This window comes from Trachemys scripta, chromosome 4, assembly GCF_013100865.1.
Source record: "Trachemys scripta elegans isolate TJP31775 chromosome 4, CAS_Tse_1.0, whole genome shotgun sequence".
In the NCBI taxonomy this organism is placed as follows: domain Eukaryota; kingdom Metazoa; phylum Chordata; order Testudines; family Emydidae; genus Trachemys; species Trachemys scripta.
Window position 1 is genome coordinate 136,485,447 of NC_048301.1, and position 12,313 is coordinate 136,497,759.

A 12,313-nucleotide genomic window follows, 5' to 3' on the forward strand; every position below is an offset into this window, starting at 1 on the left:
GCGGCTTGGGGTCCAGAGGCACGGGGGCTGCCCGAAGCCGGTAGCGCTGGCTCGGGCAGCTCGGCTCTTAAGCAGAGCCAAAGTCTGAGTCAGGGGAGGAGCAGAGCAGCTGGAGCCGGGGAGGAGAAGTGCCCGGCCGGCGGCTGGGGTCCGGAGGCATGGGGTCTGCCTGAAGCTGGTAGTGCTTGGGCAGCTTGGCTCTTAAACAGAGCCGAAGAGTCAGGGGAGGAGCAGAGCAGCCGGAGCCTGGGAAGGGAAGTGCCCGGCTGGGGGCGCAGGGTCCGGAGCATGGGGGCTGCCCGGCAAACCGTGAAGCCGGTAGCACTTGGGCAGCCCTTTTCGCGTGGTTGGGAGGGAGGAAGGGGAGTTAGGGCGGGGACTTTGGGGAATGGGCGGAGTTGGGCGGGGCCAGGGGTGGGAAAGGGGTGGGGCCAGGGCCCCGTGGAGTGTCTTTTTTTTTTATTTTTTAAATATGGCAACCCTATCAATGGCCCCTGATAGAAAAAAAGATTCCCCATTCCTGGTCTGGAAGATACACACAACAAACAGGCATGCATGCAAGCTCTGGAGTTATGGATGAATCTCACGCTCACCAATACACATTTCAAGCTGTTAACAGAGAACGGTTTAAAGATCTGATACACTAAATCGGGAAGAAAACGAAAATCTGTATCAGAATACGTTTCAGAACACAAGGAAATATTCAAAAGTTTAAAAAAAAACAGGAGAGAAGGATGAAGTTGAGTGTGTGCGCTGCAAATGGTGTGGCCCAATTATTAAATGTAAATATTTATAGGTTAATAGTTCTAAGTTTACAATAGTAAACTGTTTATTCAAATGAAGAGTTTTATTTGCTGAGTAGAGATACATTGTTTTCTTAAACTCAGAAGTGGCATTGTGTATAGAGTTCTGTTTTAGTTCTGCAGCAAACCACATTGATGAACGGAATTCAAAGTACTGATCTACTGAATACTTTTTTCCCCCGCCATCTTTCCGTCCACCAAAATAAACCCCGATATTTACTCAGAAAAATTATTAATATTTTTGCACTGATTTTTCATCTGTTTTTGTTGTTGTAGTAATAAACACTGATAAATTCCTGGGAAAAAAATAAAATAAAATAAAAACTGAAAATGAAGGACCCTACACATAGTACACTTCAAAAGCAAGAGCTCACCATCTTTATGCCATTCCCAACCCCACCATCCCAACACACACTGGAACAATTTATAAAATGTGAAAACTGTTTCTCACTTAAAAACATCCGAGTGGCTTTTGCTTAAACTTTCACCTTTGGATGCACTCCAGGGAAGTTTTAATCCAAAAGGTGAACATTTCAGAACACTGTGAGGATCTGAAAATGGGATTACAATATAAACTGTTTTGTAACTTGCAACATTAAACTAAGTAAATTTTCTGGGAGATGTTGTAATAAAGCAGCCTTCCAGACTTAGGGTGTCCCAGGTTAGAAACAACATACTGTAATATTTTACATTTACACAGTACCTTCCAATCAAAAACACTTTGCATTGTACTGCATAGAACTGTCCAATACATAAGCACCAATGAACCGCAGTAGCTTCTGGGGTGGGAAAGGTAACAGCCAATTGGTATACAAAGATGCCATATAACAGTATGGAGAAGGAAAATTTTGCGCAATGGCACCAGGACAGACCATAACTCTTAATGTTAAGGACTATTCACCCACCAGACTTCAAGTGTAAGGGTTCAGCTATTATTTTAAATCCACGGATGTGATAAATGAAGGTGGGAGGTAGCTCCCTTTTGTGGACACACAGAAGCTATAAAATCCCTCTTAGTAGCTGTTCTCTAATTGCTCTACCTCTAAAGGGTTAAAAAGTCTCATTGCTATGCATAGGAAAAAGGAAGTGAGTGGCCACCTGGCCAAAAGAGCCAATGGAAAGGCTAGAACTTTTTAAAATGGAGAAAAAAAACTCTCCTTTTGTCTGTCTGTGGTTGTTCTCCTGGGGAGAGGCGGACAGGGCAAGAGGTATGCTGTAAGAAGCTTGGGCCAGGTATGAAAAATCATCAGTTTCATACCTAGAAACTACTAATTTAAAACCCCAGATATGTAAATAGATCAGGAAATGTCTAGAAAGACATGATTAGGTTTATCCCAATGATTTCATTATGGTTTGTGGATTCCTCTGTGCTAACCCCAGGTGCTTTTGTTTTGCTTGTAACCTCTAAGCTGGACCTCAAGAAAGCTACTCTTGGTGCTTAATCCTTGTAGTTGCTCTTTTAAAATCTAGCAATAGTCTGAGTCCCCAGATGTATTTTCTATCTTTTATTTAAAAAAAAAAAAAAAAAAAAAATTTACCTTTTTTAAGAACAGAATTGGATTTCTGGGTTTTAAGAGGTTTGTGCACATGTTGTTTAATTAGCAACAACTGATTTCCCCTTTTTTCCCCCCCTTCTTTCTCAGCTCTTTCCCGGGGGGTAGGGGAGGGTTGTTGAAAGGGCTTGAGGGTACCCCACAGGTAGGAATTCCCAAGTGCGCCTTCCTGGGCTCTCAAAGGGGTTCTGCACTTGGGTGGTGGCAGCATCTACCAATCCAAGGTCAGGAGGTAGTAGACCTTGGAGGAGGGAACCTCAGGACAGTGCAGGGTGGTGTCCCTAGCCCCAGAAGCTCCCAACACAGATAGATCATGGTGGGCTTGGGAGGGGAGAGAGTCAGAGAAAATGAGGAATTCCCAAAGCCAGCCCAGTAACACAGCAGTAAAAATTCAGCACCCAATATTTTTAAAATTTGCAAAATTCTGCATATTTCATTTGTCAATAAATAAACATGGAGGCTCCAGCATGGCAGTGGACAGTACAGGCCACTGGCCGCACAGAGGTGGGAGATCACCCTGCAGCCCACCCCGGGACATGGACTTCAGCAGTGAGGCTGCACCTGAACCTGATACAGCACTAGGGCCAGGCCAGCCCCACAAACACACCGGGTTCCCGCCCCTCCACACCAGATGCACCAAGATAGCGAGCGAGAGGGACAGACTCTCACACGCACGCCCAACCCTGGCCACTGATACAGGTGTGGGGCAGGCAGGCTCAGCCCAGCAGGATCAAAGTGTGGAGGGGCTTACTGTGGGGGGATACAGGTGTGGGATGAGAGAGTTCTATGTGGCACAATCTGGGTGCGGGTGGCTTGGTGTGAGGGAGTTCTGGATGCAGGGGGAATGGGACTCTGCCGGGAGGACCAGGTGAAGGTGGTTGGGGCTCAGCACAGAGGCAGGCTCGGCAGGGGGGACTCAGCGGGGGGGGTCCAAATGCCAGGGGAGTGGGGCTTGGTGGAGTGGGGTTCTGGGTGCAGCTGGCTGGGCTCACTGGGGTGGAGGTCCAGGTGTGGGGGACTCGTCGGGTTGGTCTAGATGCATGGGGCTCATTGAGGTGTGGGTTTGAGTGGGGAGGCTCAGTGGTGGTGGTCTGGATGTAGGGGTGGAAGTCCAGATGTAAGGGCTTGACACAGTTCCAGATGCAGGGGAGGACTCGGCGGGAGGGGGGCTTCGAATTCAGGGGGTGAGGCTCAGCAGGTGGGGGTTCAGGTGTGAGGGGCTCAATGGGGGGTTCTGAGTGTGGGGGGTGATGGTCAGCAGGGGGGGGTCTGGGTATGGGGAGATGCAGCACATGAATGGGGGTTAGACAGACAGGGGAGCATCTCCCCATACAGTGGCTCCTACCCTTGCAGCATAGGAGCGATGGAAGCAGGGAAGGGGGTGGGCAGCCAGGGGAGGTTTCTGGGGGTGTGTCTGACCTGGCCCTGGCCACTCCTCGTGAAGGAAGAGGAAGTCCTGATACAGGGTAGGAACCACCAGCTGGGGCATTCCCAGCCCCACACTCCTCCGGTCATTTACCTCTCTGCCGGCTGCTCTGCACGCCCAAAACAATGCGCCTGCGCTGTTCAGGAGGGGTGCATGACCGCTCTTATGGCTTCCCTTTGCTTCCCCGTCAGAAGTAATTATTCTGCGGGGAAACAAAGAAATCTGCAGAGGACATGAATTCTGTGCACGCACAGTGGTGCAGAATTCCCCTAGGAGTAATAAAGAAGAAGCTCAAGCTAGGCTTACATAGGCAGGGTAAGATGAGCAGTTTCTATGTATTTCTCTAACACTTTCAATTCCATGTTAGATTATATTTGTTCTTAGTGGAAGAAATAAGATAATTTATTTTCACTAACTCTAAGACTAAGCCTGATATGTGCTACTAAGTTATTTAGAGACCTGATTGCTGCTTCTCATAGTGACATTACTTAATATATGCTAGAGCAGGGGTTCTCAGGACAAATTTTTTAGTGGCTTCAGAGTGCGGCCACCAACTCTTGCTGGTGGTCACTGTCACACTTTTTCCGAAAATACTTAATTAGCTTTAGGAAAAACAAATATACACATATACATGTCCAAATATTTATTGCGAGCTAATAAGTCTGCTGTGAAAAGGGATACTTGTATGTTTGTTAATATCACTTTTCATGGCAGACTTACTAGCTAGCAGTAAACAAACATACAAGTATCCCTTTTCACAGCAGACTGACTCAGACTGGAGCGGCGAACAGCAGAGGCTAACAGCGGGAGTTTGCCTGGGAGCTGTCCGAGAGGAGGTACGCTAAGTGCTGCATTAGGGGGGCTGTGTTGGTGAGTATCTGAGTGTCTGTCTGCTGCTGGGACAGTTGGTCAGTTTGACCGTGTGCTTGCTTGCTTGCTTGCTTGCTTGTTTGAAAAGTGTGAATTGGGAGTGCTTTGTTCCAGGTGGGCCTTGAGTGGGCCTGACTGGTATATAAGAGCAGTCAGCAGCGAACCAGCTGAGCGGCGAACAGCAGAGGCTAACAGCGGGAGTTTGCCTAGTGAGAGCGCACCGAGGCTTTCATCTGCAGGTTTCTCTGAGTAGCTCCTGCAACAGTTGAGGAAGTTCTTAAGAGGACGGTGATATGGAAGGTGAGCGATCAGCTGTTGTAACCTACACAGGTTGTGCCATGTTGGTCTTTCTTCCACAGGACAGAAGCGACTTTGTCTGTACAAAGTGCAAGCTGGTCTCCATATTGGAAGAGAAGGTTCGAGGGCTGGAGAAACGAGCATCAACTCTGAGTTGCATAAGGGAAAATGAAGATTTCCTGGACAGACGTCAGGAGATGCTTCTACGACCACAATGTTCTGAAGATTCAGAGCAGGCGCAGCAGGGACAGAAGGATTGTGAAGAGGTTTGGCAGCATGTGACCTCCAGAAGGAGAAAGAGGAGCGTCCATGCACCAGCAATGGAGATACAGGTGAGCAATCGTTTCCATGTTCTCTCTACAGGTACTAATGCGGAGAGTGGACTAGATGACCCATCTGAGGGAAGGGAGCAGAAGGAGACTCCACCGATTGGAAGGCAAAAGATGCACTGTCCTAGGGATGGGACCACCACTCCCAAGAGGAGTGACGACCACCACTCCCAAGAGGAGGAGGAGGGTGGTGGTGGTTGGGGACTCCCTCCTCAGGGGGACTGAGTCATCTATCTGCCGCCCCAACCGGGAAAACCGAGACGTCTGCTGCTTGCCAGGAGCTAGGATACACGATGTGACGGAGAGACTGCCGAGACTCATCAAGCCCTCAATATATGTTCCATTCTATATGCATCCGAAGAAGTGGGCTGTAGTCCACGAAAGCTTATGCTCTAATAAATTTGTTAGTCTCTAAGGTGCCACAAGTACTCCTGTTCTTCTTTTTACCCCTTCCTGCTTCTCCACGTGGGCAGCAATGATACTGCCAAGAATGACCTTGAGCGGATCACTGCAGACTACGTGGCTCTGGGAAGAAGGATAAAGGAGTTTGAGGCGCAAGTGGTGTTCTCGTCCATTCTCCCTGTCCAAGGAAAAGGCCGGGGTAGAGACCGTCGAATCGTGGAAGTCAACGAATGGCTACGCAGGTGGTGTCGGAGAGAAGGCTTTGGATTCTTCGACCATGGGATGGTGTTCCAAGAAGGAGGACTGCTAGGCAGAGACGGGCTCCACCTAACAAAGAGAGGGAAGAGCATCTTCGCAAGCAGGCTGGCTAACCTAGTGAGGAGGGCTTTAAACTAGGTTCACCAGGGGAAGGAGACCAAAGCCCTGAGGTAAGTGGGGAAATGGGATCCTGGGAGGAAGCACAAGCAGGAGAGCGCAAGAGGGGAGGACTCCTGGCTCATGCTGAGAAAGAGGGACGATCATTGAGTTATCTTAACTGCCTATACACAAATGCAAGAAGCCTGGGAAACAAGCAGGGAGAACTGGAAGTCCTGGCACAGTCAGGGAACTATGATGTGATTGGAATAACAGAGACTTGGTGGGATAACTCAAATGACTGGAGTACTGTCATGGATGGATATAAACTGTTCAGGAAGGACAGGCAGGGCAGAAAAGGTGGGGGAGTTGCGTTGTATGTAAGAAAGCAGTATGACTGCTCAGAGCTCCGGTATGAAACTGCAGAAAAACCTGAGAGTCTCTGGATAAAGTTTAGAAGTGTGAGCAACAAGGGTGATGTCGTGGTTGGAGTCTGCTATAGACCACCAGACCAGGGGGATGAGGTGGACAAGGCTTTCTTCTGGCAATTAGCAGAAGTTGCTAGATCGCAGGCCCTGGTTCTCATGGGAGACTTTAATCACCCTCGTATCTGCTGGGAGAGCAATACAGCGGTGCACAGACAATCCAGGAAGTTTTTGGAACGTGTAGGGGACAATTTCCTGGTGCAAGTGTTGGAGGAACCAACTAGGGGCAGAGGTTTCTTGACCTGCTGCTCACAAACAGGGAAGAATTAGTAGGGGAAGCAAAAGTGGATGGAAACCTGGGAGGCAGTGACCATGAGATGGTCGAATTCAGGATCCTTACACAAGGAAGAAAGGAGAGCAGCAGAATACGGACCCTGGACTTCAGAAAAGCAGACTTTCACTCCCTCAGGGAACAGATGGGCAGGATCCTCTGGGAGAATAACATGAAGGGCAAAGGGGTCCAGGAGAGCTGGCTGTATTTTAAAGAATCCATATGGAGGTTGCAGGAACAAACCATCCCGATGTGTAGAAAGAATAGTAAATATGGCAGGCGACCAGCTTGGCTAAACAGTGAAATCCTTGCTGACCTTAAACACAAAAAAGAAGCTTACAAGAAATGGAAGATTGGACAAATGACCAGGGAGGAGTATAAAAATATTGCTCAGGCATGCAGGAGTGAAATCAGGAAGGCCAAATCACACTTGGAGTTGCAGTTAGCAAGAGATGTTAAGAGTAACAAGAAGGGTTTCTTCAGGTATGTTAGCAACAAGAAGAAAGCCAAGGAAAGTGTGGGCCCCTTACTGAATGAGGGAGGCAACCTAGTGACCGAGGATGTGGAAAAAGCTAATGTACTCAATGCTTTTTTTGCCTCTGTCTTCACGAACAAGGTCAGCTCCCAGATTGCTGCACTGGGCAGTACAGTATGGAGAGAAGGTGGCCAGCCCTCTGTGGAGAAAGAAGTGGTTCGGGACTATTTAGAAAAACTGGACGTGCACAAGTCCATGGGGCCGGATGCGCTGCATCCGAGGGTGCTAAAGGAGTTGGCAGGTGAGATTGCAGAGCCATTAGCCATTATTTTTGAAAACTCATGGCGATCGGGGGAGGTCCCGGATGACTGGAAAAAGGCTAATGTAGTGCCCATCTTTAAAAAAGGGAAGAAGGAGGATCCAGGGAACTACAGGCCAGTCAGCCTCACCTCAGTCCCTGGAAAAGTCATGGAGCAAGTCCTCAAGGAATCAATTATGAAACACTTAGAGGAGAGGAAAGTGATCAGGAACAGTCAGCATGGATTCACGAAGGGGAAGTCATGCCTGACTAACCTAATTGCCTTTTATGATGAGATAACTGGCTCTGTGGATGAGGGGAAAGCAGTGGATGTGTTATTCCTTGACTTTAGCAAAGCTTTTGATACAGTCTCCCACAGTATTCTTGTCGCCAAGTTAAAGAAGTATGGGCTGGATGAATGGACTGTAAGGTGGATAGAAACTGGCTAGATCGACGGGCTCAACGGGTAGTGATCAATGGCTCCATGTCTAGTTGGCAGCCGGTTTCAAGCGGAGTGCCCCAAGGGTCGGTCCTGGGGCCGGTTTTGTTTAATATCTTTATTAATGATCTGGAGAATGGTGTGGACTGCACTCTCAGCAAATTTGCAGATGACACTAAACTAGGAGGCGTGGTAGATACACTAGAGGGTAGGGATCGGATACAGAGGGACCTAGACAAATTAGAGGATTGGGCCAAAAAAAACCTGATGAGGTTCAACAAGGACAAGTGCAGAGTCTTGCACTTAGGACAGAAGAATCCCATGCACTGCTACAGACTAGGGACCGAACGGCTAGGTAGCAGTTCTGCAGAAAAGGACCTAGGGGTCACTGTGGATGAGAAGCTGGATATGAGTCAACAGTGTGCTCTTGTTGCCTAGAAGGCTAACGGCATTTTGGGCTGTATAAGTAGGGGCATTGCCAGCAGATCGAGGAACGTGATCGTTCCCCTTTATTCGACATTGGTGAGGCCTCATCTGGAATCCTGTGTCCAGTTTTGGGCCCCACACTACAAGAAGGATGTGGAAAAATTGGAAAGAGTCCAACGGAGGGCAACAAAAATGATTAGGAGTCTGAAGCACATGACTTATGAGGAGAGGCTGAGGGAACTGGGATTGTTTAGTCTCCAGAAGAGAAGAATGAGGGGGGATTTGATAGCAGCCTTCAACTACCTGAAGGGGGGTTCCAAAGAGGATGAAGCTCAGCTGTTCTCAGTGGTGGCAGATGACAGAACAAGGAGCAGTGGTCTCAAGTTGCAGTGGGGGAGGTCCAGGTTGGATATTAGGAAACACTATTTCACTAGGAGGGTGGTGAAACACTGGAATGCGTTACCTAGGGAGATGGTGGAGTCTCCTTCCTTGGAGGTTTTTAAGGCCTGGCTTGACAAAGCCCTGGCTGGGATGATTTAGTTGGGAATTGGTCCTGCTTTGAGCAGCGGGTTGGACTAGATGACCTCTTGAGGTCCCTTCCAACCCTGATATTCTATGATTCTATGACTCAGACCTGGCAAGCCTGTGGACAAATTAAGACCTGGATTGGGGGAAGAGGGGTCAGGGTAGGCAGCAAGAGCCAGGGATGATGCGGTTGGGGGGGCTGGAGGAGACCGTGGGGGGCCAGCACCTGAAGCCCCGTGACTGGGGGATGGGGATAGAGCCCGAAGCTGCACAGCCAGAACCCGGGGCCAGCTCCTCTGTAGCCAGAGCCTGAAGCCGTGCAGCTGGAGTCTACCACCACAGGGGCAAAGCCCAAAGCCTAAACCCCACCGCCCCTGGGAAGGTGGGGAACTCACCAGCTGCCTGCTCCTCCAGTGTTCTGTCTCCAAAGGAGGGGCAGGGCCCAACCCCTGCTTGCAGGCCCAACCCCTGCTTGCAGCCCCAGCAGCCAACACCAAGGCAGTGCATCCAGGAACAACAGGAAAGTAGAGGGGCCACTGTTTTGACCAAGAGGCTGTGGCCGTGGTCGCAAGAAAAGTCCCTGGTGGCCGCATTTGAGAAACGCTGTGCTAGAGTGTCTCTCTGGATTTCCAGTTCCCAGGGAGAAAAGACAAACCTTTTAACTCTAAATCTAAAAGAACCAAGGAGTGGATGATGGCAGCAAAGATACAAGATAAAAAATCCTAAACCTCAAATGTTCCCTACCCAGCTTTCTCTTAACACCTGATATGATGAAGTTATTTCTATTTAAATTACTAAAAGTTGCCTATCGAAGGCTCTAGAAACCCTAGCACACTATTAATAATACAAAGTCATCTCAGCAATATTTAAATAATCAATTAAACAGGAACTCATCAAGCCATTTACAGAAACTCCTTCCTGCCTTTTCATAGCTGTAGGGAAAACACCCTTCAGCTCTCTCCAAAAACCCTGCAGAGCAGATAGATTTTGCAGTGTGCTCAAAAGGTCACTAAATTCAGCCTATTTCAGACCAACATGGGGAAACAAGAGTCTAAGATTTTTCACTGAGAATTCCCTACTTGTCACTGCCCCTTCTTTTATAATGAGAGCACTCCAGCTCACACACCCCTGCTAAGGCAATATGACCTAGGGAGAGAGGCACTCTCTCAGGTAGGCTGACCTAGGCTTTATAAGTTATGATCACCTCTTGAGCTCCACCAGGAGACCAGCAGACAACCAGTGAAGAGCCCAGAGCACTGGCATCACATGCTCCTAGTGAGGTGGCCTGCTCAATAAGCACGTCCCTGCATTCTGCACAAGCATTAGGATCTGACTGGTTTAAGGTGCAGCATATATTGCAACAATCTAATCTTGAGGTGACAAAGGACTGATTAAGAGTGGCTTGTCTACAACTAAATGGAAAGGTTGCTCTTCCCTAGCTGGATAGTGATTATAAAGAACTGACTAGTACGCTGCCGTAATGCAAGTGTCAAACAGCAGCCACAGGTCTAGAATTACCTCATACGTGCCAAACCCTGATAACTAATAGAATCATAGAATATCAGGGTTGGAAGGGACCTCAGGAGGTCATCCAACCCCCTGCTATAGTTATAAGTTGTCAATACAAATAGTGTCTCCACACTATAGCATGCTAAATCTAAAGCTGGGTGGCTATGTTACATACACCTAATATTAACAAATTTATTTGTTAGTCTCTAAGGTGCCACAAGTACTCCTGTTCTTCTTTTTGCGGATACAGACTAACACGGCTGTTACTCTGACACCTAATATTAACAGGCATAGCAAAAGACAGGGCTAGTAGGGAAGCTACCTAGCAACACCACGGGCCAGGCAAGGCAGAAGCACTTACCCATTGTCACCACCAAACACGTAGATGGCATCCCGATAGGCAACCACGGTGTGTTTGCTGCGCCTGAGAGAGAGTCTGTCAGACAGAGGCAAAGGGAGTCCCGCCCCCACACCCTGAACCGGTCACTCGGTACCACCCCCTCTCCAGCCCCACCCCACACAACACCCTGACCCACCCCCTCTCAGCCCCTCCCCACTCCTTGAGCTGCCTACTCGGCATCGCCCCACCCCAGCGCTGCCCCGCCCACTCTCAGCCCCACCCCCACCTTGGCCACCCACTTAATTCCGTCCCCAAGTTGGCGCGATTTCTCATCGCCTCACCTGGCCCCTACGAACTCATCACAGGGCGGCAGGCGGCGCCACCGATGCACTGTCTCGAAAGGCCCGAAGTTGAGGGTCAGGTACTCCACACTGTCGGAGCAGCTATGGTCGAAATCCACGCTGGGCGCCACCTTGGAGCTCCCAGCCCCTCCGCCCGACGGGGCGCCGGCTGCTGCCATGGCCCAGCTCCTACGGACAGGATAGACCCCCGCCGCAGCCCAGGCACATGCGCAAGGGACTGGGCGCTGGGCGGGACTGCGGAAGCACCGCTTCCCGAGGCCAAGGGCTCCCGGCATGCTCCGCGCCGTGAGGGGACTACAACTCCCGGCGTACCCCGCGCTGAGTAGGCCTGAGGTTCTCGCACTGTCTCTTGGGGGTGTCTCATTCATTTTCGGATCTTTTTCCCAGCCCGGTAGAAAGGTCTCTGGTTCCGCCCGACCTGGCGCCCTCCTGCCTGCCCTGGGCCCCAGCGGGCCCGCCCGTCGCGGTGCAAGGAGAGCGGGAGCCGGGGTCGGTCGCTGCTCGGCCCCTGAGGTAGTGCTGGGTGGGGAAAGCCCCAAGCGGGTCACATGAGGGAGCCTCAGGCCCTGCTCTCACCTGGAGAGGCCCACTCTTGGCTGTTAAGCTCCTGGGGCAGGAGGACCCTTGCTCCGGTTGTGGCTGGCTCTGCCTGGAGCGCCTCCGGGCTATGGTAACAAAGAACAAGCATGAGGACCAGTCAAGGGTGCTAATTATAGGCGGGGGGAGGGGCAGAGTTTCATACTGGTGATGGGCTTCGAGGTGAAAACTGCACAGAATTAGTGTGGAATGTGAGCTCTGAAGAGGAGAGGTGCTGCTCCCAGCTTGTGCCCTTGGGGCAGGGAGTCAGTGTTTTGTTTACAAACAGAGGCAGGGTGATTAAGATAAGAAAGGGCTGATGGTTAAATTAAGGAGCTGGAAGTCATTAGATGAACCTGTAAAACAGGAACCCATCTGGGGGTTGAAGAAAGAACAGAGGAGATGCAGAAGAAATACAGCCAAGCCCTATGAGCCAAGTTTACATTCAGAAACGAGGAAGAGGTGAGGGGGGTAGGTGAAAAGAAGGGGCCAAAATCCAGGGAAGGGGTAACAGGGAAACTACAATACCCACCTGGTGAAGTGAAGAAACAGATTGACAGAGCCAGAAGGGTA

General features: G+C 49.9%; 1 protein-coding gene across 7 annotated transcripts in view; it reads right to left on the reverse strand.

The window, feature by feature from the left end:
* LZTR1 (leucine zipper like transcription regulator 1) overlaps positions 1–11,624 on the reverse strand; it is a 263,713-nt gene extending 252,089 nt beyond the window's left edge. For 2 of the 7 annotated variants that reach the window (XM_034767754.1, XM_034767753.1), the window contains exons 1-2: positions 11,144–11,613; positions 10,824–10,886 (exon numbers count right to left, since the gene is read on the reverse strand). In XM_034767754.1, coding sequence (XP_034623645.1) covers positions 10,824–10,886; positions 11,144–11,532 — 452 coding nt within the window. In that variant the 5' untranslated portion in view covers positions 11,533–11,613. Of the gene's footprint in view, positions 1–10,823; positions 10,887–11,143 lie in introns of all 7 variants that reach the window. The other 5 variants (XR_004645414.1, XM_034767752.1, XM_034767756.1 and 2 more) reach the window with 5 other exon arrangements.
* Positions 11,625–12,313: the final 689 nt, after the last annotated feature.